General features: G+C 51.5%; 1 protein-coding gene across 1 annotated transcript; it reads left to right on the forward strand.

Moving 5' to 3' along the window:
- The first annotated feature begins 355 nt into the window (after positions 1 to 355).
- Positions 356 to 17,517, forward strand: CHAF1B (chromatin assembly factor 1 subunit B). Its single transcript, XM_057306769.1, has 14 exons — positions 356 to 432; positions 1,181 to 1,316; positions 1,754 to 1,886; positions 3,573 to 3,690; positions 4,351 to 4,454; positions 6,587 to 6,683; positions 7,928 to 8,012; positions 9,514 to 9,607; positions 11,730 to 11,799; positions 11,897 to 11,988; positions 13,678 to 13,840; positions 14,914 to 15,297; positions 15,838 to 15,932; positions 16,727 to 17,517. The coding sequence occupies exons 2-14, from the start codon at positions 1,191 to 1,193 to the stop codon at positions 16,816 to 16,818; spliced, it is 1,653 nt and encodes a 550-aa protein (XP_057162752.1). The 5' UTR covers positions 356 to 432; positions 1,181 to 1,190; the 3' UTR covers positions 16,819 to 17,517.
- Positions 17,518 to 26,746: the final 9,229 nt, after the last annotated feature.

A 26,746-nucleotide genomic window follows, 5' to 3' on the forward strand; every position in this document is an offset into this window, starting at 1 on the left:
TCAACTCCCTGAGGGTAAGTCACTCTTTCCTGCTTATCCAGCCCCGGCAGAGGGTCCAGCATCTAGCAGATGCTCAGGAAATGTTTGCTAAAAGAGTTAAGAAGGGAAGAAATGATCGAATGAATGAGACGATGAACTGACTCATCTATTCTTCCACCGAGGCGTCGGTCGGGCACATAAGTAGTGAACCGCCGGGAGCCGGCGGGGATTCCGAGGACTCAGCAGCTCGGACCCACAATCTGCGGTCCGAGGAGGGGCGGAGCGCCACGCAATCCCGCCCACATGGAGGCGGAGCGAACAGAGTCCCACCTACAAAGAGGCGGGGCGCCGCGGGAAGTTCCGCCCACCAGGAGGCGGGGCCTGCGGCGCGCGGGAAGAAGCGCAAGCGGCGGCGGGAGCTGGCGGTGCCGTGCACTGACCGTGTCCCTGCAGGTACTGTTTCCCCGGCGCTGGCTCCGGCGTCCCCACGGTCTCCCTGCGGGGCCGGACGGGGGTGAGAGGATCTCGCTGAGGGCGGGCCGGGGGATCCCGGCAGAGCTCCGGAGCGGCGTGCATTCGGGCGGCGGGCCCCCGCCACGGCCCCGTGCGGCCTCCGCCAGGCCAGGCCCGGTTTCGGCTTCCCGGCGGAGCGCCCCGTCCCTTGCGGCCTGGGAACTGGGGGAGGTCCCCTGTGGCTCCCTGGCCTCGGTTCCCTCTTTCGAGCGACCCCCTCCTCCTGGTGGCCCCCGTCCCTGGGAGGTGGGTGTCTCCCGCGGCCCCCTCCCCCAACGGTCCCCTCCCCCAGGCGGCCTCTCCCGGGCGGCCCGTGACCCCGACAGCACTTCACCCGAGCGACCCCGGCCCCAGGCTCTCCGGGAGCGCCCCCAACCCCCACTAAGCGGGGACGGGCGCGCAGCAGGGCCCAGCCCCTTGATTTCCTCTGCCTGAGTGTTCCATTTTGCTTTTCCGGACGTAGCAGTAAAATAAACCCAACAGCCGCGGCTCGGCGAAGCGTTGTAGGTGTACTTGCAAGGTGATACGTGAGAGGTCAACATGGACATCCTCTCCCGGTACAGCGTGCGTTTTTAATGATAAGCAGGGTTCCCGGCTCCCAATAAGCGTTCAGGACACCTTTTCTGCTCTGATATTCAGTCCATTACCAACGATTTTCAGCTGGAGGAATTTGTTTTGCTCCTTCAAGGCTCGGGAGGATGAAAGTCATTACTTGCGAAATCGCCTGGCACAACAAGGAGCCGGTGTACAGCCTGGACTTCCAGCATGGCGCTGCCGGCAGGATCCACAGACTGGCGTCGGCGGGCGTGGACACCGCGGTGCGGGTAAATGGGCGGGGGTACAGAGAAGCGCTGCTGAAGCTTCCTTCTCCATTCTTTCCTTTAAGACGAATGTCGGCAAACTCAGACTGTTCTGTCGTCCAGCCCAGAAAGAGAGAAGTTCTCAGGGCCTTGAATGAACCATGAAAGCAAAAGAAAGCTTTGCTCCTGGGGGAATGTTTCCTAGAGTGATAAGCTCATGCTCATGATTTTAGAATGGCCAGCCAGTTCCTGTTGGGGAACAGTTTGCACTAGAAAGAGGTAGGAGGGACGGCAACAAGCAATGGGTCTGTTAGTTTACCGTTTCAGGTAGAAGTTCCATTTTACGTATCAAAAGGAAAACTATTTTCTTCCTGAAAATTAGCCTAGTCTTGTTTTAGTAAGCACGGTGTGGTAGGTGCTCTCTGTATGGTTCTCTGAACGAATGTTTTGGTTATCAACAGATCTGGAAGGTGGAAAAAGGACCCGATGGAAAGGCCATTGTTGAATTTTTGTCCAATCTTGCTCGCCATACCAAAGCTGTCAATGTCGTGCGTTTTTCTCCAAATGGGGAAATTTTAGCGTCAGGAGGAGATGGTGAGTATTAGTATTATCCTTCAAAAGTCCTTAGAAACCAGATACTTTTGTGTCTCTTGTTAAGTACTGAGATCTGAGCTAGGTATGTTTTATTTTTATTTTTTTTTAAAGATTTATTTATTTATTCGACACAGATAGAGACAGCCAGCGAGAGAGGGAACACAAGCAGGGGGAGTGGGAGAGGAAGAAGCAGGCTCACAGCGGAGGAGCCTGATGTGGGGCTGATCCCATAACACCAGGATCACGCCCTGAGCCGAAGGCAGACGCTTAACCGCTATGCCACCCAGGCGCCCCTGCTTTTTATTTATTTTTTTTATTTTAGAGGTCACTTGACCTCTCAATCTATCATTTAGATAGTTTAGTAAAATAGCGTTCTGAGGCCCATGAGAGGATGGGGGATAGCACGCTTAACCTGAGAAGAGCTGTTTGTAAATGCCCCCTCACCCCACTGCGCTGATGGAGACAAGTAGGACGGTGTTTACCATTTGCCATGGTTCCAGTGCAGCTGTCCTGGCCTTGTTTGATTGCTGGTTTAGTATCCAGGTGAGCACAGTCTCTCCCATGTCTCATGATTAATGAATTCACTTGGGAGAGTATTGTCTGAACGGCCCTCTGTTTGCTTGGTGGGAGTAGATTCATCTTTTCTGCTTGTGCTTAAATAGCACAAAACTACAAAAAAAGTAAATCTTTTTTACCATGCTTTGACACCAGAAGAGTTAGTAGAAAATAAAACACATTGCAGGTTTTGTTTGCAGGAGGAAAGAGATCTGGTAAAGCTCAGTGCCATGATGTCCAGGGCGTGTGTGCACAGAGGAAAAGGTGGAAAGTGGGGAACGTCACTGGGGGAGGCTGGCAGGCTGTCTTCTGAGAGTTTGCACGGGGCAACCGTTGTTTTGCCGAGTCCTTTGGCCTTGGAGGCCCAGAAACCTGCTGTTAGCAGTTAAGAGGGTCCACCTGCCAATATCAAGGCTGATCTCCTCTCCGCTCGGCTCCCAGGATTCCACACTTGTGCCCATACAGCCAGCTCAGTCACCGTCCTGCCGGCAGAGGGAAGCCGAGTGGCGCTCAGACTTGTGTGGAGAGTTGGGGTCAGAGCACAGGGGGTTAGGGCACCCAGACGGTGGATGACATCAGGCTGAGGTATCTCATGTGTCCATATGAGTAGCTGACGCGACCCTGGGCTCACCGTGTGCGGGGCATTGTGCTGTGCTTTATGCGTATTAACTCACTTAATCCCCGAGACAGGCCTATGAGGTAGGTACGCTGTTAGCCCCATTTTGCAGGTGAGGTAACTGAGGAGTCAAGATGCTAAGTCCTGCTGAGGCTTAGACAGCTGGGAATGGTTTGCTACTCCTCGCCTGGTGGCTCTTTGTTTCTCCCTATTCAGCCATTCATGGGTGATGCCTCAGGATTTGTTAATGTGGTCAGCTGCTTCGCAGTGGTGTTTCGCTGGCCTGGGGTCCCTTCTGTTGCGTATGACTTTGGGTAGCTCTGATCTGGTATGAGTTTGATTTTGGAGTTTTAGATCAGAAGGCAAACCTGTTTTTCTGGTCCAAATTCTTAGAAGTCACCCATGGTGACCATAGTGTCTGTTGAACAACGTAAATAGGGTTTGATATCCTAAAAGCCCAGAAATGAAGGAGCACGCAGAAAGCGTGGCTTATCGTTAACTGAATCACTCCACAGATGCTGTCATTCTGTTGTGGAAGGTGAACGACAACAAGGAGCCAGAACAGATCGCTTTTCAGGACGAGGATGAGGCTCAGCTGAATAAGGAGAATTGGACTGTCGTAAAAACCCTGCGGTAACTTGGGGAGGGCCCACGGGACTGATTTATTGAGCTGCTCTGAATGCATTCAACCCACATGCTATTTTTTATTTAAAAAAACTTTTTTTTTTTTTTTTTAAGTAAGCTGTCTGCCCAACATGGGGCCTGAACTCACAACTCTGAGATCAAGAGTCACACACTTTACTGACTGAACCAGCAGGTGCCCTGCATTTTGACTTAGAAACATGATTAAAATGGGTTTTCTTTCTTTCCTTTCTTTTTTGTTTAAGAGAGAGTGGGGGGAAGAGGGGGCAGAGGAAGAGAGAGAATCTCAAGCAGGCTCCACACCCAGCATGGAGCCCGATGCGGGGCTGCATCTCACAACCCAGAGATCATGACCTGAGCCCATGACCTGAGCCCAAATCAACAGTTGGACACTTAACCGACTGAGCCACTCAGGCGTCCGAAAATGGGTTTTATTTTTGCTTATAAAATTATCTTCAGTCAGACTGAATCAATGATAAAGCCATAACCACCCCTGAAGGCAGCAGATCCTAGCTACAGCTAATACAGTTCCAGTGGAAATTTCTAAAATCCTAATGTATGGTCTCTGAGTTTGCCTGTAAATTTTTGGTGGTTTTTCTCTTGTTGAGATGACCTCTGCTTTTTCCCCTTCTTTTCCTCTTCGGACTGCAGGGGCCACTTAGAAGATGTGTATGATATTTGCTGGGCAGCCGACGGGAATTTGATGGCTTCTGCCTCTGTGGATAACACCGCCATCATATGGGACATCAGTAAAGGTAGCTGACACGTGTCTGTTCTTGTCGGGGGGGAAGGAATATTCTAAGTCGCTAAAAAGTCTAACCTGCTTTAAAAGCATAAGAAGAGTTTCTGAGTGAGCTAAAATGGGTGTCTGCTCAGCAGGTGGGGAGGCCCCCGTGTCATGGATACAGCTCGGTTTTAGGGTCTGTCCCAGTCCGAGTGTAGGAGTCTGAGTCCTGGTGCCAGAGCGAGGTCCTTCCCATGTGCCTGGGGATGCCCATGTGTTGGGGGCAGGGCTCACCCCGCCTTCGTGGAACTCAGGGTCTTGGGCCGTTTTGCTCGTCGTCGTCGTCATCATCAATGGGCACTGAACGCTCTGTGTTGGGAAAGGTCGGGTCAGGTGTCCATTTGAGATCAAGGACAGCCAAGGACACGTCACTCATGTATAGAAGCTGTTCTCTGGTTGGGGAGACAGGAGACATGTGAGATGTTACAAAAGTGGCAGTGAGTTGCCAAAAGCCAGTTAGTGGCTAACGCCTGACCGTGTTTGCCCCCTGCAGACCGTTACTCAGCCTTGGTGTTTCCTCGCAGCCCTTCACGGTGCTCCCGTCTGGTGCTCCCGCAGCCCGAAAGTGCTGGGAGGGAGTCAGGCTGGAGTGGGTGTCCCACCGAGCTGCCTGCACCTCTGGGTTCTCCACTCTCTTTGTTCTAGGTCCCTGCCATCCAGCCGGACCCCCTCTATCTTGCCCCACCTCTGTCATGCTCTTTAATCAGCCCCCGACTTCAGCAAATGGAGAGCCAGTGTCCTCGTCTTCCCCACATCAGGCCATTGATCTGGATAATTTCAGCATCTGTGTGGACAGTCCACCCAGCAGCCCCCTGAAGCCAGTTGTAACGACCTTGAACTTGGCCAGGTCATGACGTCCTGCATTCTAGCTTGTGTCAGATACACAGCAGGTGTGACGTCAGTAGTGGCAGTGCCGGGAAGGCTGCTCCGAGCCTGAGGAGCAGGAGGCATGGGAGCGAGGCATGGGCCTGCCTTCGGGAAGACGCTCCAGCCTGTGGAGGGGCCCTGGGGGAGCCGCTCGAGCCCCAGGGCGGGTCGCTTCCAAAGTCCCTCTTCAGAAACCCCTGCACTCACACCCCAACCTGACCACGCAAGTGTGGGTTAAAAAGGCTCTCTGGTAAGCCTCAGAGGGCGTCTGAGGAGATGCCGTCAGCCAGCCCCGGGCCACCTTCATATCAGAGACTCCCCGGAAGGACTGGGGGGCAGTTATCCTGAAGCACACTTGCTGCATTTCATGGACATTGGGTGGGTCAGGGGTCAGTGGGTTACGGGTTCGGGAGCTGAAGCCAGACTGCAGAGGGCTGGGTGAAAGGAGCAGGAGAGAACTGGGGGAGGTGAGTGAGCGAGTGTAGACTCCTTTTCAGAGAAGAGGGTTTTGGGGCTTCATAACTCCCTCCTCTTCTGATCCAGGTAATCTTCGTGCGCTACTGGTTTAATCTCTTTCCACAGAGTCCCTTTTGCATCCTTGTTAGCTTTGCCCAGGCCGTCGCCTCCGGCCTGTCCTGCTGTCCCATCCTAACTAGGGCACTGCCTGTATTCTCTGTGACCTCGGTTTCATCTGCACCATGCAGGTCACTTCCCAGTGGGGTGTTGCTCTCGGCCGCACCTTGAATTCCCAGCACCTTTTCTTGGTACACAGGGGTCACGGTCACGTACCTTCTGTCCTCCCTGTCTTGCCATTTTTGCCTTGGACATGACCCTTTCGAGTTCTCCCTTACTCATCGCTCCACGTGCCTAAGCCTCCCTCCCCCTCGCCTTGGATCTGCTCACAGCACCTGCTCCTTCATGGCCCCCCTTGGGCCCGCCCGACCTGGACAGCTGAACGCGGTTCGTCCCCTTCTTGACACCCCCCCCCGCCACTGCTGCCGCCTCAGCTTCCCCTCTGTGTCCCGTGCTGCACGTTGATGGGTGTGTCCCCTGAAGCCACGGGCTTCTTGGGAGCTTGGGCTGTGCGAGGCCCTCTTTGTCTCCGCAGAGCGCCGTGCGGAGGCCTTCTGCCCGCCCGCGGGTCGATGGAAAGGGATAAGGGGTGTCCTGCTTAAACCGTAGCTGACTCCACTTGCGCTTGATTTGGGGTAACGCTGTTGTGTGCTTTATTCACAGGACAAAAGCTCTCCATCTTTAATGAACATAAAAGTTATGTCCAAGGAGTAACCTGGGACCCCTTGGGTCAGTACATTGCCACCCTGAGCTGTGACAGGTACGTCAGCATTTGGCAAGTTGGCTTCTCTCTTGGGTTACATTTTCTGCAGAGGTGTTTTCATCACCACTTAACCAAGAATAAAGCAAAGTCGAGGTTCAATTCAACCACCTGGCCATGTTCTTGGTTTCATATAAAGCATTTGGTTTTACTGTTATTCTTACACCATTACAAGAAATTGGAAACTAATTAGGGCAATGACCTTCTATGTAGTGTGCTTAGTGAATCTTTATTGAATGGGTGAATGAATGCAGAGCTTTGAATCACATTTGGATTTCATGGGCAACTTTTAAAGAAAAAGTGTTTTCTATAAATATGACTTAGGTAAGAAGGGGAACCTAAGTAGGGTTCGATATTTTTCTTTTCTATAAGATTTTATTTTTAAGTGATCTCTAACCCAACATGGGGCTCAAACTCAGAACCCCAAGATCAAGTCACACACTCCGCTGACTGAGCCAGCCAGACACCCCCTCTTCCACTTTTTGATTATAGTTTACTACTGCAAAGATTTTAATGACTCCACTTTAATTAATGTAAACATAGAATATTTTGTCTTTTTTAGAGGAGGTTTTATTGCTGTGTTTACTGGTGTCACGCATTTAATTGTGTTCTTGGAACAAAGAACTGAGCATCAGAAGTGCTGGATATATTACTCCTCAGTCAAAATAGTCCTTTTGAGTATTTATCCAACTACTTTTAATCATAACACCTTTGATTTCAGATGGCCCAGCAATGTGGACTAGTCAGGAGAGGCTATGAAAAATAAACACCTTTACATTCTATGTGCATTTGTTTTCTGATCTGTGTTTTATTCAGGCAAAGAGGAATGTGACGATCTGATTAGCTAGTGGGAATAATATGAATTAGCAACAACCAAATTTATATGCTGGTGTTTCCTTACTCTTTCAAATCCCTGAGAGCAAGACCGTTTGAAACTAATGTCACTGTCGTCCTACAAATCGCCGCTGGGCCGAGTGTCCAAAGCCTGGAAAGGCCAGGCCTCAATACATCTTACTTGACAAGTTGAAACATTCAATCAGAAATGAAGTTAGGACCTAGTTCCTCACTTATGAGTGACCTGCCTCGGGTGGTTTGCTTCTGCCGTAGTTCACGTGTGGCAGTCACTGTACGTGGTCTTGCAGGGTGACCTTGTTTAATCGCTCTTCCGTTTGATGCCGGAGTGCTTCTGTGTGGCACGCTTCGCTCACTAGAAGAGATCAGTCCGACTCTTCTTCTTTCTTTAGGATCCTGAGGGTGTACAGCACCCAGAAGAAACGTGTGGCTTTTAATGTCTCAAAAATGCTGTCTGGCATAGGGGCCGAAGGAGAGGTATGAAACGTTTGTCCTTCTGCTTCAGCAGGGCCTCAGCTGAGACTCGGGAGGTCATGAGCTCCTCCATGTCTTATGGCTACACCGCTGGTCTCAGGCCCCCTCAAGGCTCAGGCCGTGGGGCTGGTCTGTGTGGAACTGGGGACATCTGGGGGCCAGGGGACAGCTGCTGATGGTGGATAGAGGTGTTCAACCCTGGCTCACTGTGGAGTCACCTGGAAGCATTAACAGATAGGGTGCCCGTCCCCCTCCCCCCAGATGTGATTCACTTGGCTTGAGGTAGGCAGGGCCTCTGGGATCCTGAGGTGTGGTGTGGGTCGAGAACTTCTGACCTAGGGGGACCCTGGCACTCTGCAGTAGGAAGGCAGGTGGGTCAAGCATCGGGTTGTCTGGCAGGAGGCCGTACGCCATCTTGGCCGGTATGGAGAGAATGTTGCTAGCGGACTGCGGAGACGCAGCCATTGGTCCTGGAAGAATCGAGACTACGGTTGCAGGCACTTAGGCAAGAGGGAGCACGTCGCTCACTGGAACAAAAAAGGGACGCGGTGTGAATCCGGTCCTCAGGCAGCCGGCTAAGGCCGGGTTGGCCATGACCAGTGACCCAGGAGAGCTCCCCTACAGTCAGGAGGGTGATGCTGGGTCTTTGGGTCCTGCCTGGAGACCGAAATGCTTAGTGTTAATCAAGTGTCAGTCGGAGCCCAAACCATCCCACACAGGTGTTCAAGACACGTTTGGAAAGGTAGGATTACCAGCCGAGTAGCGGGCTGTTGGCTCTGTACGAAGTGTTCATCAGGCTGGAAATTCTAAGTGGACACGCAGATGACAGAGGGCTCCTGGTCGTCGTCTTGCTCCCCCCGCCCCCGTCTCCCTCTCCAGACAAACCGCTGCTGACACTGTTTTGTGTCCTCACAGAGGCTTTTTAAAACGGTAACTGTAGACACACACACACACACACACACACACACACACAACTTTCCTTTTTTTAAAAGATTTTCATTTATTTGAGGGGGAAGGGGCAGACGGAGAGGGAGAAGCAGGGTCCCTGCTGAGCAGGGAGCCCGAGATCATGACCTGAGCTGAAGGCAGACGCTTAGCCGACTGAGCCCCCCAGGCGCCCCAGCACACACAGCCTTCCTTAACACAAATGGGCAGATAGTCTTCATGAGACTCTTGCAGTTTTGTTTTAAGATTTATTTATTTTAGAGAGAGAGGGGGTGAGGGGCAGAGGGAATCTCAAGCAGACTCCCCACTGAGCATGGAGCCTGACTTGGGGCTCGATCCCAGGCCCCTGAGATCATGACCTGAGCCGAAATCAAAAGTTGGACACTTAACTGAGCTACCCAGGCGCCCCCACTCTTGCAGTCTTGGGTGATTATTTGATTTGTAATATATTTTGTCTATTACGTGAGTAATGGTACTATGTAAAATTAAAAAAACAAACTGGTAAGCCTTTCTTGTGAATATTAAGATTTGGATTAATGTTTAAACTTGTGTGCCGCAGGCAAGAACTTACCGGATGTTTCATGATGACAGCATGAAGTCATTCTTTCGTAGACTTAGTTTTACTCCTGATGGATCTTTGCTCCTCACACCAGGTGGGTTTAACAAGCTTTTTTTTTTTTTTTTTTAAGATTTTATTTATCCATTTAGAGAGAGAGCACGAGAGAGAGCGTGCGTGAGTTGGGGAAGGGGCATAGGGAGAGAGAGAATCCCAAGCAGACTCTGTCTTGAGTATGGAGCCTGTCTCAGGGCTTGATCTCATGATCCTGAGATCATGACCTGAACCGAAATCAAGAGTCGGGGCGCTTAACCGACTGAGCCACCCAGGCGCCCCAAGAATAGTTTTGAAAGTATGCAAAATAATAATACTCGAGCAGGTGTTGGACTGACCAAATGTCAGCAGATACTGTTGGCACTACTATCACCAAATCAATATGGTTATTAGTATAGGAATAAGCAGATGAGTGGACCAGAACAGAAAATCCAGAAATAGGTCCTGAGATCAAAGGGAATTTAATATCTGACTTGGGTGGTCTTTCAGTGGGAAGAATGGATTATGGAGTGAATGGTGCTAGAATGTGCAGGTCTGGAAGAAAATGATATTGGACCCTTAACTTTTGTATAAAAATAAATTCCAGGTGAATTCAGTACTTAAATATGAAAGATGAAAATGTAGGAGGGCATCCTAGGAACAGGGAAGAAAAACTTGAGACTGGAAACCGGGAAACTCTTAAACGATAGGCCTTTTCGACTGCATTTGACTGGGAAACCTTTGTATGGCAAAGACCCCATAAGCGAAATCAGATGACAGATAACAGAACTGGAAAATTCTGTTTACGGTACAGCAAAGAGCTTACGTAGGTCACTTACAGTGGCTCTTCTAAGTTGGTGAGAAAAAAGGAAAACCCAGAAGAAGAAAATGAAAGGTACAAAAAGGCAGTTCGTGGAAGAGCAGATCTGTTAACGCATTCAGCGCACATAGGAGGAGGTTCGGAAACTCGGTGACAGGGAAATAGCAGTTAAAGTGACATACAGTTAGGCATCTCTCTATTCTTTTCAGACCAGAAAAAAGTGAAAGTATCTGCTGCTGACAGGCGAGCAGAATGTGGCTACTGCCGGCGGGACTGTGAACGGTCACCGTCAAATGCATGTCCTCGTCCGCCAGTCTGCCCCTTGTCTTAGACTCAGTCTTTAAGAAAAGTCTATTTTCAACCATGTTTATTGCAAGTATTGTTTGTAGCTATGAAAAAACAGTACCAATTAACAAGATGGGTGAATGAATTATGCTGTTTCCATAGCGGTGAATATTAGGCCGCTAGTAAAGAGGTGCATTACCCAAGTTAGCACTCGTGAGTGGTCAACAGAGCAGAGCAACGGAGGGAGAGGTGTAAACAAGACGCCAAGGGCTGGACTGAAAACCGCACCGTATGAATAGATATGCAGTTGAGTTGTAACTGGGGTCGTGGTTGTGTGAGTGTGGAGGAAGGGCAGAAATGATCCATGGCTTGTTCAAATGGGTTATGTGGGGATGGAGGGTGGGCTTGGTGGGGGAGGGTAGAAAGAGTGCTGATTGGGCCTCTGCCCCAGCCCCGGTGGTCACAGGGGAGATTTCACGTGTGTGTGTATGTATGTATATACATGTATGTTAAGAAAGAGGTGTCCAAGGGCAGCTGTGGTTGGCGGCCATTCTCTGCCGTGGTCTGGCCTGGTTTTAAGAACATCCTGGGGTGCGTGTGGAAGAGCTCACATGTGGGCTCTCCCCAGAGCAAGGTCAGCTGCTGCAGGGGGCTGGGGCTCTGTTGGAGGCCTGGGTCCCCTGGCAGCTTCCTGGCTCCACCAGGAAGGTGGGAAAGAGCAGTCACAGACTCCGGCTGGCCGCCAAGCTCAAATCCAGGGACAGAGCCCAGGGGGATCTAGCAAGAGTGCTTCTCCAGCAGGAAGTGGCTGCTGGCCTCCCCAGTGGAGGTCTTCATAGCAACAGCCCCCTCTGCTCTGGTCTTCCTGCCCAGGCCTGAAGCCTCCCTGGGTGGGTGGGCCGCTCGGGGGAGGGGACAGATGGGTAGAGCTGGAGTGAGAGCCGAGCCCAGACTGGGACCATTGTCCAGGGCAGACAGCTAGCGGGGAAAGTGTTTTACAAGCCAGGGATGGATGCTGTTGAGTTTTATCTTCTTCAGCCTAATAAAACCTTGCCTCTTCTCCCTCTCCCTGCTTCCCCAGCTGGATGTGTGGAATCTGGCGAAAACGTGACAAATACAACTTACGTTTTCTCCAGGAAAAATCTTAAAAGGTATGCAGTTGAAGAGATAGTTGAAATGTTTGCGCTTTCTTTTGGCTCTTGGTGAGTAACAGTGCCCTTTCTAAAGAGGTCATGACCCGTCTTCCAGGCCTATCGCTCATCTGCCCTGTCCTGGCAAAGCGACACTTGCCGTCCGCTGCTGTCCTGTCTACTTTGAGTTGAGGCCCGTGGTGGAAACAGGTATGTTAGAACCGCAGTGGTCGCGTTATGGGTCGTGATTTGGGTTTTCTCTTGTGGGGAAACGTATGTGGGTTTGGTTGTTCAGTTACTCGGAAGAGCTGGAGTGAAGACTGATGTTATCAACGTGTCCATTTTTTGCGTTGTCCAGAATACACCTTCTTCACTTAAACGTTAAAGGAAGAAAGGTCCTTGTATTTTTCTACTAAAGCGGGTCGAATGTCATTCATCCATTTCCTATGCAGTGAAGTTAGGTATGAATTGGATTTTTGTATTTTAGGGTTTTTTTTTCCCTCCATGTAAACAGAGAAATCTTGTCCGTGGCTTTAAGCAGTCAGAGTGTGATGGGCCTTGGTGTGGTTTTCCTCCGCTTTCTCGTGCTTGGGGTCCGTTGAACTCTTCGATCTATGGGTTTACTGTTCTCATCAAATTTGGGGAGTTTCGACCATTAATAGCTTTACATGTTTTTTCTGTCATGCCCCGTCGTCTCCACCTGCACGTGCGTTAGGTCTCCTGCTGGCTCCGCGGTGATCCGTTTCTATCCTCTCGGTATCTGTTCTCTGTATTGCGCATCCCACATCTCTAATATGCTCCGTGTTTCCTCTTGTTTCTTGGACATGCAGAATACGGTGTTTGTAATGACTCTTATTGTCTTTGTGTATAAAGGATTGGCTTTGGTTTGTTTTTCCCCCTCATTATGGGTCGTGTGTTCTTCTTTGGTCATTTATTCGATGCCAGGCGTGAACTGTACCTTAGTGGATGCTGGATATATTCTTATACCTTAGTGGATGCTGGATATATTCTTATAAATATTCTCAAGCTTTATTCTGGGATGTGGTGAAGTTACCTGGAAACACTGTGCTGCTTCTCTCGTGAGGCCAGAGCCCAGCGGCGCTTGGTCTGCGGCTCGCTTCCCCGCTGCTGAAGCAGAGCCGCCACGTGCGCTGCTCGGAGCCCCGGGAGCCAGGCTTCCCACCCCGGCTGGAGGGAGCTCCGGGAATGGCCTCCCCGCGGGTCTCGCTCTGTCCTGGGGTGGTTTCCTCGCGTGCTCGTGCCCGTCGGTGCTCAGCCGGAGGCCGGAAAGGGCCCCCGCGCGGCTCTGCCTGTGAGCTCCGTCCTGGGGGCTCAGGCTGGCTGCCGCGGGCCGCCGGGCTTCCCTCTCCCTTTCCCGGGCCCGGAAGCTCCAGGTGGTAAACTGAGGCAGGTGTAGGACTTCCCCTTCGCTTCCCGTCCCTCAGGGATCCGTGTCCTTCAGTGCCCGCTGGTCGAGGTCCGGCAGCCCGTCGTTGGTATATTCCGCCTGGTGTCGCAGTTGCCCCGGTCGGGGGTCCCTCAGGTCCCTGTTACCCCACGGCCGGGAGCGGCTGTTTGTAACCCCTCAGGCTTCAGGTGACTGCATACAGTGAGCTTAGGGGCCGTTAAAATGTCACTTGACAAACTTTCTCGGCGACCCTTACTTTTCCTTCCCAGAAAGCGGCCGCTCAGGCTGCCCTGTTTCCTTCACTCGCCCGCTCTCTTTGGCCCCCTGGGCGCCCCCGCCTCTCGGGTCCGGACACGGTGTCCTCGCCGGTTCGTGGGTGGGCCTCCTTCGAGCTGGCCTTCCGGACAGTGACGTCATTTATGGGCCCTGAGAGGGGGCCTCTGGGGGGCACCTGCGCCGTCTGCTCCTCCTGTCCTGTGTCCCCCGAGCAGGCAGACCCTCGCAGGAGCCGGCCGTGGAGCTGGCGCGCCTGCCCTACCGCTTGGTGTTCGCCGTGGCTTCGGAGGACTCGGTGCTCTTGTACGACACCCAGCAGCCCTTCCCGTTCGGCTACGTGTCTCACATACACTACCACACGCTCAGTGATGTGTCCTGGTGAGTGGCCGGCGGGGAGCAGGGACAGTGCGTGGTGCCCTGGACGGGACCCCTGGGTCAGGGTCATTGCAGCAACAGAGAGGGCTTTTTTTTTTTTTTTTTTTAAGATTTATTTATTTGGGGGGCACCGGGGTGGCTCAGGTCATAATCTTGAGGTCCTGGCTCAGTGGGGAGCTTGCTTCTCCCTTTCCTTCTGTTGCTCCCGTCTCTCACTCTTAAATAAAATCTTAAAAAAAAAAAAAAAAGATTTATTTGAGAGAGAGAATGTGTGCGCGCACAAGCAGTGGGGAGGGAGAGAAAACTCCAGCAGACTCCCTGCTGAGTGCAGAGCCCGATGCGGGGCTGGATCCCAGGACCCCGGGATCATGACCTGCGCTGAAACCAGGAGTCAGACACTTAACCGACTGGGCCATCCAGGCGCCCCGACCAGTTTCTTTGTAAAGGAATTAAAAAGGAAAGCCATCTCTGATTTGCTATGATACCGCTTCCTGTTGTAACAGTAACATCTGAATGATGCCATTCTGATGCCCTGGGGATTCCTTTGATTCCTCTAATTCTCAAACTGAGGGGAGGCCCTGAGGGCTCCCTGGTTGGTGGGGACTTGCCCCCCAGCAGGAAGCCCACACCCGTGAGCTCCTGTCACCTAGAACTATGCTTGTCCGCGGTGTCACTCTGCCTTCTGCTGGGGTCCTCCGTGCCCCCAGGTTCCCTGATTCACCCCCAACCACCTGCTCGCACCCAGCTCCTGCCCGGCCTACCCACCCACCATCTCTTTCTTGCTCTTTACAACCTATTTTCTTCTTTTAGTTTTCTTCTTATCTTGGCGGGGAGAAAGGTCATTGCTCCTTTATTTGGGTGATTTTGATGACAGTCCTGAGATGTCGCAGTGCCTGGAAAGTCGAGCTGGGGCTGGGAAGGAAAGGGTGGGAGTGAACAGCACACAAACCCTCATCCCCTTCACACAAAGCTTGTAATTCTGTGTGAACTTGCATTTTCTGACTAATAAAGAGCCTTAAGAGGGGCCCTGGACTTTGGTATAGTCTCTAACCTTTTCTCCTGTTCGGGGAACAAAGGTCCAGTGACGGGGCCTTCCTGGCCATTTCTTCCACGGACGGCTACTGTTCATTTGTGACGTTTGAGAAGGATGAACTTGGAATACCTTTGAAAGAGAAGCCGGTTCTAAGCGTGAGAACTCCCGACCCAGCAAAGAAAACGAAGAATCAGCCACACCAAGGATCTTCGCCGGGACCCAGGCTGGCCGAGGGCACCCCCACCGGCAGAATCCAAGACCCCAGCAGTCCCTGCACACCCCCACCTCAGGCGAGACCATCTCCAACCCCAGTGGCCCCTTCCGAGGAGAAGGTGGCCCTGCAGCCTAGCACTCAAAACCCGAGAGCACCCCCGTCCCGGAGGGTCACCCTGAACACACTGCAGGCCTGGAGCAAGACGACACCCCGGTAAGAACTTCCGAAGAACAACTTGTCATTGCTGTTGACAAACTGGAAGGCCCCAACCTTGAACAGGGGACGCCCCGTAAGGGCTTCATAGTGCGGCCAGAGAGAGCTCGGAACAGACCACCCCGCTGCTTCCAGACCTCTGTCGGGTCCCCGTTTCCGCCGTTGGGCAGGGCCCAGAGCCAGACTTGGCTGCGGCCCGCCACCCAGATTTTGGAGCTTTCTGTGGTAGAAACCGTGTCCGCTCACCTTCTGTGTGCAGCGTCCGTGGGTGTTCAGCAGACCACGGGAGATGAACAGAACAGAGGTTTTGAGACTTCTAGATGACTAGTTAAGGTTTGACTGTTGTAAATGTGACGACTGAACTTAGTCCATGAACGTAGTCCTTAGTGACTAAACAAGCAGGCACATCCACATTGAATGCCTCGCGTGGTATTTTAAATGGCCCCTCGGGGTAGCTTTGAGATTTGGTATCCTCACCAATGAGGCCTATGACACTAAGGAGCCGTGTACCCCTTTACTGTTTTCTTTTTTTTAATTAAGGAGGATTAACTTAATACCTTTAAAGACCAATACTTCACCAAATTCTGCACCAACCAGTGTGATTTCCACGCCTTCCACGGAGGAAGGTCAGTCAGGTGAGTGATACTTACTGGCTTACTATAATTAGAGAATATTTTCTCTATTGTTCTTCTGGAAACTACCACCTAATTTTCAGTTGGTTCTGAGAAAGCGGGGCTGCATCTTACCAGACCTGTCGTTCGAGCTCCCTGGCTGCCTCGGTACGCTCAGCAGGGAGGCCACCTTCCCTTCGGTAAATGAGTCGATGGCGGGTTCGGGAGGTGCTAATGGTCAGGTGCTAATGCTAATGTTCTCCACCTGCGGGGCTGGATAATTCTGTGTTGTGGGGGCACCCCTGGATGCTGGTACCCAATCTCCCCCCCACCAACTTGGGACATTCTCAGAGGTCACCGGACATTGGCCACTGTTCCCTGAGAGGCGACATCGCCCCCCATTCCCGTTGAGAGCACCTGGATCCTTCCCCTTATATCCATCTAGGGCCTTGCCAGGCAGTTTAGATCTTGTCCGGGGACAAAATTTATTTTGTAAACACCCCCCCCCTTTTTTTTTTTTTAAAGATATTTGAGAGAGAGAGAGGGCACTGTGGGGAGGGGCAGAGGGAGAGGGAATCTTAAGCAGATTCCCCGTGCTGAATAAGGGCCTGAGCTCACAGCCTGAGCTGAAACCAAGAGTCGGACGCTTAACCGACTGCATCACCCAGGCCCCCTGTAAACATCAGCTCTTAATTTTATTTTTATTTTTATTTTTATTTTTTAATTTTTTAATGATTTTTTATTATGTTAGTCACCACAGCTCTTAATTTTAAAGAAGTGTTTGCTTACTTGCCAACCTGTGCTTGTTAATGTTCCAGAGATGCCCGGAGACCCGCAGGGCAGTCCTCCGGAGCTCAAGCGGCCTCGACTTGGTGAACACGAAGCAAGTACCCAAGGTCTGGACCCTTGATGAGACCTGTCTGAGGTGCTTGAGGGCGGCCAGGTCTGGGGGCCCCCGTGTGCCCAGAGCGGGGGGGCTGGGCCGGAGACACCGGAGGCCAGTGGCATTAGGTGCAGCCTGGTGGACACTCGAGAATTGATTCCTGTAACAGAAGATACACATGGACCAATGTTTCTGCAGAACTATGTTTGCTCTTGTATTCAAGATACGTTTTTACCTCGGAGATGTGAACATTTTAATAGACTGAATCCTCTTTTTGATGAGTTTTTGAAACTGGGGCAGTTCAGCGTTACCTAGCGTGAAACTGTGAATCCTCCCTTGAAAATACATGAAAGTAGAGACACGATGCGAGCGGACTCCTTCTAAAACCGGAATGAGAAAGAGGAGAAAGGTATTTGAGAAGGTTTATTCTGTCGAACTGACCTTCTGAATAGTTGATTTTTAGGAATTAGTTTGCTTTCTGATTCTAAAGGTAATAACGCTTGTTCTGGAAAGTTAGGAAGCGAAAATAAAGTAGGAAAACCAGGGCAGGGATGAGACTCCGTTAACATCAGAAGCAGCCTGGTTGCTGTTCAGGCATATTTATTTTTTTTATTTTATTTTTTTTCCCCTTAGGGAGAGAATTGAGGTTTCACTAGCTACAGCTTGGTATCCAAATAGTTTAACGTTTCAGATTGATTTTTCAGAGTAAAAGAACTTTCCTTAGCCATTTATGCCTCTGCCTTTGCTTTCCCCACCCTGGGGATGAGGGCGCATTCTCCCTTCCTGCGGCGAGGAAACCGGGGTTGTGGGCCGGGGTGCGCACAGGCCGTGGCTGCAGGACGCACTCACGGGGTCACGGGCCCGAGGTGGCTGCTGGGCCTGCGGCTGCTGCTTCTCACCGAGACGAGGTGCCATTGATGAATTTCGTAATGCTCGATGCCTGTCACTTTGGCATAATGACCACCGTGAGTTGTGCAAGTGAGGCTCCCCCCACCCCAGATTTCTTTCCAGGCTGGGAGAGCTCACAGCGAGCATTCAGGAGCCCTGGTCGAGTCTGACGGGAAGTGGCTGAGGAGTGGATCGATGTGCCCCTTTGAGCTCAGGTCAGCAGCAGCAAAGGAAAGAATTGGAAAAAGGATCAACTGGTTGCTTCATCCGTAGCCGAGTTAACCAGAAAGAGTTTGCCTCCCTTTCGGGTGGGAAAGTGGCTCACGAGGGATAACGCACAGTGCGGAGAAGGTGAACAGATTCAGCTGTGATGACACGGGGGTCGGGCACATTCGACATGAAGATACTTCAGAATGTCAGACGGTATCTATTTTGACCAGTGATTCTCAACCTTTGACGCGTGCTCAAATCACCCAAAGAGCTGAATATTGATGCCTGGGTACTCCCTCCGGAGGCGGTGGGTGGCCTAACGGGACTGGGGCATGGTCAGGATTCTTCAAAGCTCCAGGTAATTCGGATGTGCAGCCAAGACTGGGAAATCATAAGAGCAAAGCTGTCCCTGGATATGGTCTCTTCTGGTTAAGTCATTTCCACTGGAAGCTTCCTCTTAATTATTCTCTGCGTCGTCACTGATTGGCAGCCTGAAAAATAATGGGTGGGAGATGCCCTCAGCTCTTCAGAGAAGAAAGATTTTACGTTTCCTGCGGCTGGAGTGGGGGTATCCTGTGCTCATCAATCCCTGTGCAAAGACGTGTGACCGTGGGTCCCGTGTTCTCGGGGCACGAGCCTGCTCTCCTGGCCGCACTCCAGCCTCGTCTACGCATGTGTCTCTTGTGCAGCAACCGTGGGGGCACAGGGGGCACCTTCAGCCTGAAGTGGGCACTTAGAGGCATAACTAGTTGTCGACGGTCACTGACTGTAAATTACAGAATCGTCAGTAAGAGCCCAGGCGACGTTAGCTCCGTGTCCGGATTAACAACGGTCTGCTTCCATCCGAGTACTTGGGAAATCTGCAGAAGGAGCCCGGCCTGAGGGTCAGTGTGAGCACGGCCTCCCAGTGGGGGCTGCCCCTGGATGGGGTGCTTATTCCTCGAGGCCGCTGGCTCGCTCTCCGTTGCCGCCTCGGGGCCCACAGCAAGTGACCAGGCCCACGCCGTCGTGCCAGGAGCCGCCTCAAGCGGGGCGTCTGCCAGGGCAAGGGCGCTGCAGCGGAGACACGGAGCGGGGGCCGCAGGGGGCAGAGCGGCCGTCCCATCTGGTCCCCTTACTCATTTTTGTCCCTTGCCGGAAGCACTCACACCCGCATGCTCACGGTGCTGTGGACCCTTCTTAGCAAAGCGGTTGTCAGCGTCCATTTCGGCAAGGAGGTCCCAAGTCCTCAGCTCTGGAAACTTCCACGTGGGGAGAGAACGACTGGCCCAGGCCTTCCCGCCTGGAGTCTTGAGAGCCTGCGAGTTCCCTGTCACCTTATTGTAGTTCAGCGCACGGCCTCACACCTGCTGTGTGCATCCCTCTAAGGAACAGACAGACCTCGGACAAGTTCACCAAAAGCAGCTTCTTTACAGCTCTAGCACCGTTCACTTTGCCCACTTCGGCAGGGGAGAGGGTGAAGCGAGACGGTAGGACGACAGGGATGAGAAATCAAACTGCAGGGCTGGAAGGTACACAGGGTCGCGCCTTCCCCCACATGTCGAAGGAGCAGGTGTCCGACAGGTGCCTGCCCTCCCACACGAGCTCTCGGGGCCGCTGGAGGTCGCTGTCCCCGCTGGATGTGTCTGGGCTCGAAGGCTCTGCGGCCACGCGGCCCACCTCCTCCGGGCGGTCCCTGTCCCTGCCGGGCTTGGAGCTGGCTTGGCCAGAGTGGCCCTGGATGCTGGCTTCAGCCCCTGGTGGCCGGTCCCGGAGGAGCTTGGTTCCACAGATGGGGTGGGAGAGGGGGGAAGAAAGTGACTGTGAGGACCCATCTCTTTGATCTTTCATTCAAGAAATGTTTATCGAACACTCCTCCCGGAGCGGGCGTTCCGGCTGGGGGGGACCAACAGTAAACAGGTAAATCTGTGCGAGAAGAGGACTGTGGGAAAGGGGCGAGGCGGGCGTCAGGAGGGCTGGCTGGAGTGGCTCGCCACAGGCACTAGGACGGCCCCTCTGAGGGTCAGGACCGCGAGGGCGAAGCAGCCAGCGGGTCAGGCGTTCCGGCTCTTCCAGGAGCAAGATCACCTCAGCTCAGGTACTGGTGGGGTGTTTCGGGGTCACCGGCACTCACACTCCTCCTGGCAGTAGGGGCGCGCACGCTCTGGGGACGTGGTTTGGGTGGCCCGGCTCCGGCCAAGGGAGACTGCTGCCCAGCTGTCATCGGGGGAGGGAAGGCGTCTGGCTCGTTCCAGTGGCAACAAAAGCTTCCTCGATCGTGACTCGGCCTCTCCCTCAGATCAGAGGCAGAGCCATGCGTCACGCAGTCTTGTCTGCAAATCCCCGGAAGTTTTGACAGCTGAGTTGTCAGAGGTGGTGGCCGTGGAAGGCGTTCCCTTCCTCTCGGCCTCTGTGCCCGGAGTCCTGCCTTCGCAGCACAAACGAGGGCAGTGTGGAGAGAATCCTCTAAACTGGACCCTACATTAGTCCTGGTTTATTTCCTTGCATTTTAGCTCAGAGACGCTATGAAGCAGTAAGTGTTGACTCCCTTTCGAAGCTGTGGTAACAGGTGCTTAGTAGCGATTGTGTGGGGTTGAGACCCTGGCCTCGTTCCTTAATACCCCAAATGACTTGATGTCTCCTGTCATTGCACGTTAGCTGGGAAAGGCATTTCAAGTGTAATAACAAGACTTTGGAACCACTCGGGGTTTCCTTGCCCTGGGTCAGTGCTCCTGGCAGGTCCCTGGAGAAATGCATACTTGGGAGGAAGTCGGTGCTGTCACCATCCCCTCCAGACCTCCTTTCCTGCACAGGTCCCTCTTCTGTCCCCGTCCCCACTTACCCGCCATGTACGAGCTGCTGGCAGCACCTCCACTTCCCAGCCCTGCGCCGGGTCACCTGTGGGGCTTTACAAACAAAACAAAACCGACTCAAATCTAGGCTTTGTCTAGACCCCAGAATCAGCTTCTGGGGGTGGGGAGACACCCAAGAGAGGCACATGCATTTTTAAAAGCTGTCCGAGAGATTGAACGGGCAGTTGGCCTGAGAACTACCCCTTGGAGGGCTGTGAAGTCTGCAAGACCCTCGGAGAAGGGCAGTTAAAATTCTCTGAACTTACTGATTGTATAAAGAAACTACGTATTTAGCTACACGAGGAGTCTGAGGCTTGAAGAAATGAGCAGATGCTGCGTTATTGAAGCCACCTCCAAGCTAGTGGCCCACAGTGGCTCCCCGCCTCGTTTTGAACCGGGATTCCACGAATTTGGGTTCTGAATGAATGAGTACTCGAATGTACCACAGGGGGGCGACATTGCTAGCCCTTCACGGTCAAATTTACAAACCAAAGTATTTTTAAGGGCAGAATTTTTAATGCCATTGTTATGGAAGTGGTATATTATCTATTGCAAGACATTTTTCATGTTTATTACTTTCTGTATAATCGCATGCTATTTTGTTGTCCCAAAGAGTTCTATAAATCCACGTCATATGCTGAATTGGAGCCCTCCGTGGGAACTTCGCAAAGAGCTAGGTTTAAAAGGTGTTCATGTTAAACGTAGCCAAAGGTCTAATGAGTTTGAAGAAGCTAACCTTAAAAGCTTTCTTTTTAAAATTTTTTAAGCGAAAAGAAATACTGTCTTGGTGCCATTTTTCTACATTAGCAACAAATGTAATATCCACTGGGCCTTGTAACTATACAAAGACGTAGGCACACAGAGTTGTTGCAATATTTTGAGATGGAAAACAAGACTGGAAATCCTCTAAGTGTCTGCCCCCAGGAGATGCATTAAATTGCGGGGCGACCGTATAGTGGCAGGTGATGGAGCTCTGAGCTGCAGCCGCGTGCTCTGCTGGGGGGAGGTTCAAGGGCAAGACCGAGGAGCAGGGGAAGCCTGGTGTGTCTATACCCTCCTCTTCCCTGTGAGCTGCCAGGGGACAGAACGTGTGGGGTACCGTGCTGTGACCGGAGGGTTGTCTGGCTCCAGGACCTTATCCTCAGGAGTGGGGGTGGGGGGGCTTGCCGTTACTCCATTCAAGGCTCTTCCAGTTTTAGATCACAGACCCGCACATATTATTAACGTTAGGTCTTTTGTCATATGCTGGTGCGTGGAAAACTAGGGAAGATGTTGTCCTTGATGGTAGCAGGGGAACTTAGGCCAAGAAGCCGACGATTGTGGGGGCTGGTGTGAAGTAGGGTGTAGCCGTGGGGAGTCACCAGGGAGGTGGGAAGGGCATGGGGCCAGAAAGGGTGGGGTTTTAATTCTGTCGCACCTGCTAAGTTGCTGTGTGACTCCGCACATTCTCTAGCCCTTCCTTGGCCTCAGTCTCCCCATCTGTAAAATAGGGGTCTGCCTCGTTTGGTGGTTGAAAGGACTGAGTGAGGTATAGACCTTCCTCTTCAGCTGAGAGCTCCACCTCCCCACGGGAGAAATTTTGTGATTCCTGGGGAGGTATTTGACCACTGTCAAGCATTCTCCAGCAACACCGAACCAAGAGCATGTGTGTGTGTGTGTGTGTGTGTGTGTGTATACATACACACACACATATATATGCACGTATAAAGAGATTTATTATCGAGAATTGGCTCACCATATGATGGAGGCTGGCAAGTCTGAAATCCACAGGGTGGGCTGGCCGCTTGGAGAGCCAGGAAAGCTGACGCTACAGCTCCATTCCAAAGGCCCTCGGGGAGACCCAGGGGAGCTGGTGGTGCAGACGAGACCTGAGGGCACCTCGCTGCAGAATTCCTGTGTGCTTGGGGAGACTGGTCTTTTCGTGCTAGTCAGGCCATCAACTGATCAGACGAAGCCCACCACATTATGAAGGGCAATCTTCACTGAAAGTTTATTGATCTAAGTGTTAATTTCATCCAAAACCACGCTACAACTTGACACATACAATTACCCATCCCAACTTCCACCTGAAGTTAATTTGGGAATTGAGAACACAAGGGGCCTGGCAAACGGACCAGCCACGGCCCTCTGAATGGCAGTGACACTGGACCCCTAATCCATGGCTAGTTTGATCTCCTAGACATTAGTAGGGTGCCCACCCTCCGCCAGAACATCCTAATCTACAGAAGAACCCACGGTACTCTCAGGACCTCTGAGAGCAATTCAGGAACTGCCGAGGTAGCACTGAAGTGCTTTCCTGTGAGCAGGAATGACCACAGTCACCTGTGAGTTAATGCGTTGCGGTGGAACCCAGCAGAACACAGGTTCTCAGCAATCATAGGGTTTGACGGTCCCAGGTTCTAGGGTCAGCCAGCCTGGGCTTGAATCCTGGCTCTGCCATCTGCTGTGTGGCCAAGGGTTGGTTGCCTAATCTCTCTATGCCTTGTCTTTCTCACCTGTAAAATGAGATGACAGCTCCTGCCTGATGCACTTGCAGTGTGGGTTAAATGAGAAGCCATGGGTGGAGGGCGTGGTGCAGGGTCTGCCCAAAATGAGCCTCAAAACACATCAGCCATTATTGCTCCTTTCCAGACCTCCAGCCCCCTCCCCACTGAATAAGACCCCTTGTCTGTGGGTGAATTTGCTATAGGGGTTTGGATCCAAAACCAAAGCTTTGGGGTCCCGACTTGCATTGTTCATCCTAGTTGGCCTTCGAAATGCCAGGAGCTATAAAATTAACGTCTCGAATAGCTTTCTTGACAATGGGATACTTTGCCATGAGAAGCAGGTGTCCATAGAACTCACACTAAACTGGGGAGAGAGTTCTCTTTCTGGAATGGAGGGCTTCAAACTGACCACCAAGAAGGGAGCACCTGCCATGAAGGACAGGCTAGGTCCTGGGTGCTGTGGGGGGGGGGGGGATCTTGAGCTATAGTCCTTGCTCCCCAGGAGATGGGCTTTAGGGATACCTACTAGGGAAGGCCAGGCCCAGGGGAAGTGGCTGATGCCCAGAGGAGTCAACCTTGGACAGGCCATAAGAGCTGTGAAACTTCAAATGACAAAGTCATTCACTTCTTCCAGGCTGACAAGGCTCCTACATGTGACACTGCTTCCATAGCTATGACAAGATGCTGAACGAGGTGTGCACATGCCCTCACTCTCTCTTGCACACAATTGCCAACACGCACTTAAGACAGCCAGTGCTTTCTTGCTAGACATGTCTCCAAAAGGTAAGAGAAACAAAAGCAAAAATGGACATTGGGACTTCATAAAAAAAAAAAAAGCTTTTGCACAGCAAAGGAAACAGTCAACAAAACTAAAAGGCAGCCTATGGAATGGGAAAAGATATTTGAAAATGACCTACCAGATAAAGGGCTAGTATCCAAATCTATAAAGAGCTTGTCAGACTCAACACTCAAAAAACAAAAAATTCAATGAAGAAATGGGCAGAAGACATGAACAGACATTTCTCCAGAGAAGACATACAGATGGCGAACAGACACATGAAAAAATGCTCAGCATCACCTGCCATCAGGGAAATACAAATCAAAACCACAATGAGATACCACCTCACACCAGTCAGAATGGCTAAAATTAACAACTCAGGACACAACAGATGTTGATGAGGATGTGGAAAAAGGGACACCCTCTTACACTGTTGGTGGGAGAGCAAGCTGGTGCAGCCACTCTAGAAAACAGTGTGGAGTTTCCTCAAAAAGTTGGAAATAGAGCTACACTACGACCCAGTAATTGCACTACTGGGTATTTATCCAAAGAATACAAACAGTGATTCGAAGGGGGCACATGCACCCCAATGTTTATAGCAGCAATGTCCACAATAGCCAAACTATGGAAAGAGCCCAGATGTCCATTGACAGATGAATGGATGAATAAGGTGTGGTACATATATACAACAGAACATTACCCAGCCATCAAAAAGAATGAAATGTTGCCATTTGCAATGATGTAGATGGAACTAGAGAGTATTATGCTAAGCGAAATAAATCAGAGAAAGACAAGTACTATATGATTTCACTCATATGTAGAATTTAAGAAACAAAACAGGTGAACATAGGGGAAGGGAAGGAAAAAATAAGATGAAAATAGAGAGGCAAACCATAAGTGATGCTGAACTCTAGGAAACAAACTGAGGGTTGCTGGAGGGGAGGTGGGGGGGATGGGGTAGCTGGGGGATGGGCATTAAGGCGGGCACTGGATATAATGAGCACTGGGTGTTGTATGCAACTGATGAACCATTAAATTCTCCTCCTGAAACTAATACTGTATATGTCACCTAAATTTAAATAATTAAAAATCAAACAGCCAGTACACTGGACCCTCACACTTGGTCTAGGAGGTATGCAGAAACAGGCACAGAGAGGGTAAGACACTTGCTCAGCACTTGAAGGTCCAGCTAGTAACTGGTGCGTAGGCATCTGGCCCTGAAGTCTGTGCTTGGACCCACTGACTACGTTGTCAGGATTCTATCTTTACGTAGAGAATATGGCCACATACCTCTCGCCAGAACCTGGGTTATCTGAGCAAAGAAGAAACTCCAGGAGATCAAGTGGAGTTCATCCATCATCAGCCCCGGCTTCCCTTTCACTAGTGAAGGAATGAGACTCTCCACCTGGCAACCCCGTCAGCCTGGCGGGCTCGGATCACAGCTTAGCTTTTCTGAGCCTCAGCTGTAAAAGGAGAGTGGAACAGGGTCATGTCTAACCCATGGGGATGATGGAGACGGCCCATGAGAGGGGCCTAAAGTAGAAAGGAGGGTGAGGGGATGTGTGGCCGAGGTCTAAAGTAAAAGAAAGATTTCTTGGCTTGACCTTGGTTCCTGCCCCACGGAGGCTGTTCAAGGGGCAGCAATGGAGCAGGATTGGGGTAAAGGGTAGGGTTGCAGTAAAGGGAAGGAAGACCTATTTTTCAAAGTGTATTCACATAGGCGGACCTGAGGGATGCTATTAAAGCTAAGAGTTGAAATATGAGGAGTGGGATGCACGTATCAGGTGGAGGAAACTGCTGGAGAGGCCCTAGGTGGGAAGCCCTGGCCAACTCGAGGAGTGGACAGACAGACAGACACCCATGTGGCTGGAACTTTGTGGACCAGTGGGTAGATGGTATGTGATGGGGGCCGTGGAAAGGAGTCGATGCATTCATAGTGCAAAGGGGGTGCTTTACAGTGACCTGACTCCCTGTGTTCTAGGAGGAGCCCTCCGCACGCTACGTGGAGAAACGATTGTGGAGGAAACTAGTCAGGAGACTACTGCAGACACGGGTGGTGGGCCTGGACCAGAACACTGACACGGGGGAAGCAAAGGGGAAGCCCACTGGAACGTGTTGGAGATAAAGCAAGGAGTTTGAAAGGAAAATACTTCCAGTTGTTAGACAGGAAAGTCCTGGGGATGTAATGTACAGCCTGGTGACTACAGTTAACAATATCGTACTATTTCAAAGTTGCTAAGAGAGCACATCTTAAAAGATTTTTTTTAAAAGATTTTAGTTATTTATTTGACAGAGAGACAGCCAGCAAGAGAGGGAACACAAGCAGGGGGAGTGGGAGAGGAAGAAGCAGGCTCCCAGTGGAGCAGGGAGCCCGATGCGGAGCTCGACCCCAGGACCCTGGGATCACACCCTGAACCGAAGGCAGACGCTTAACGACTGAGCCACCCGGGCGCCCCCACATCTTAAAAGTTCTTATAAGAAAAAAATACTTGCAACTAGGTATGATGATGGTTGTTAACGCAATTTATTGTGGGTAATCACTCATGATATATGCATGTATCAGACCCCTATGATGTACACCTAAAAGCGACACAGTGTTAAATGTCAGTTGTATCTCAATAAAACTGGTGGGGGAAACTGCAGTGACTCTGTCTCTAATCACTATACTTATTGATGACAGAATTCTAGAACTCCATTTTGGGGGAGCCTCAGGGATTTGAGTTTCGGAACCGGAAGCAGCCAGTCTCGTAGGATTGCTCCTC

Source organism: Ursus arctos, unplaced genomic scaffold (assembly GCF_023065955.2).
Source record: "Ursus arctos isolate Adak ecotype North America unplaced genomic scaffold, UrsArc2.0 scaffold_4, whole genome shotgun sequence".
In the NCBI taxonomy this organism is placed as follows: Eukaryota; Metazoa; Chordata; class Mammalia; order Carnivora; family Ursidae; genus Ursus; species Ursus arctos.

Excerpts from the sequence above, each read along its gene's own strand:
- CHAF1B (XM_057306769.1), top strand. The coding sequence starts at position 1,191 with ATGAAAGTCATTACTTGCGAAATCGCCTGGCACAACAAGGAGCCGGTG. Across the intron at positions 1,887-3,572 it reads TTTAGCGTCAGGAGGAGATG|ATGCTGTCATTCTGTTGTGG; the intron begins GTGAGTATTAGT and ends ATCACTCCACAG. Across the intron at positions 15,933-16,726 it reads CACGGAGGAAGGTCAGTCAG|AGATGCCCGGAGACCCGCAG; the intron begins GTGAGTGATACT and ends TTAATGTTCCAG.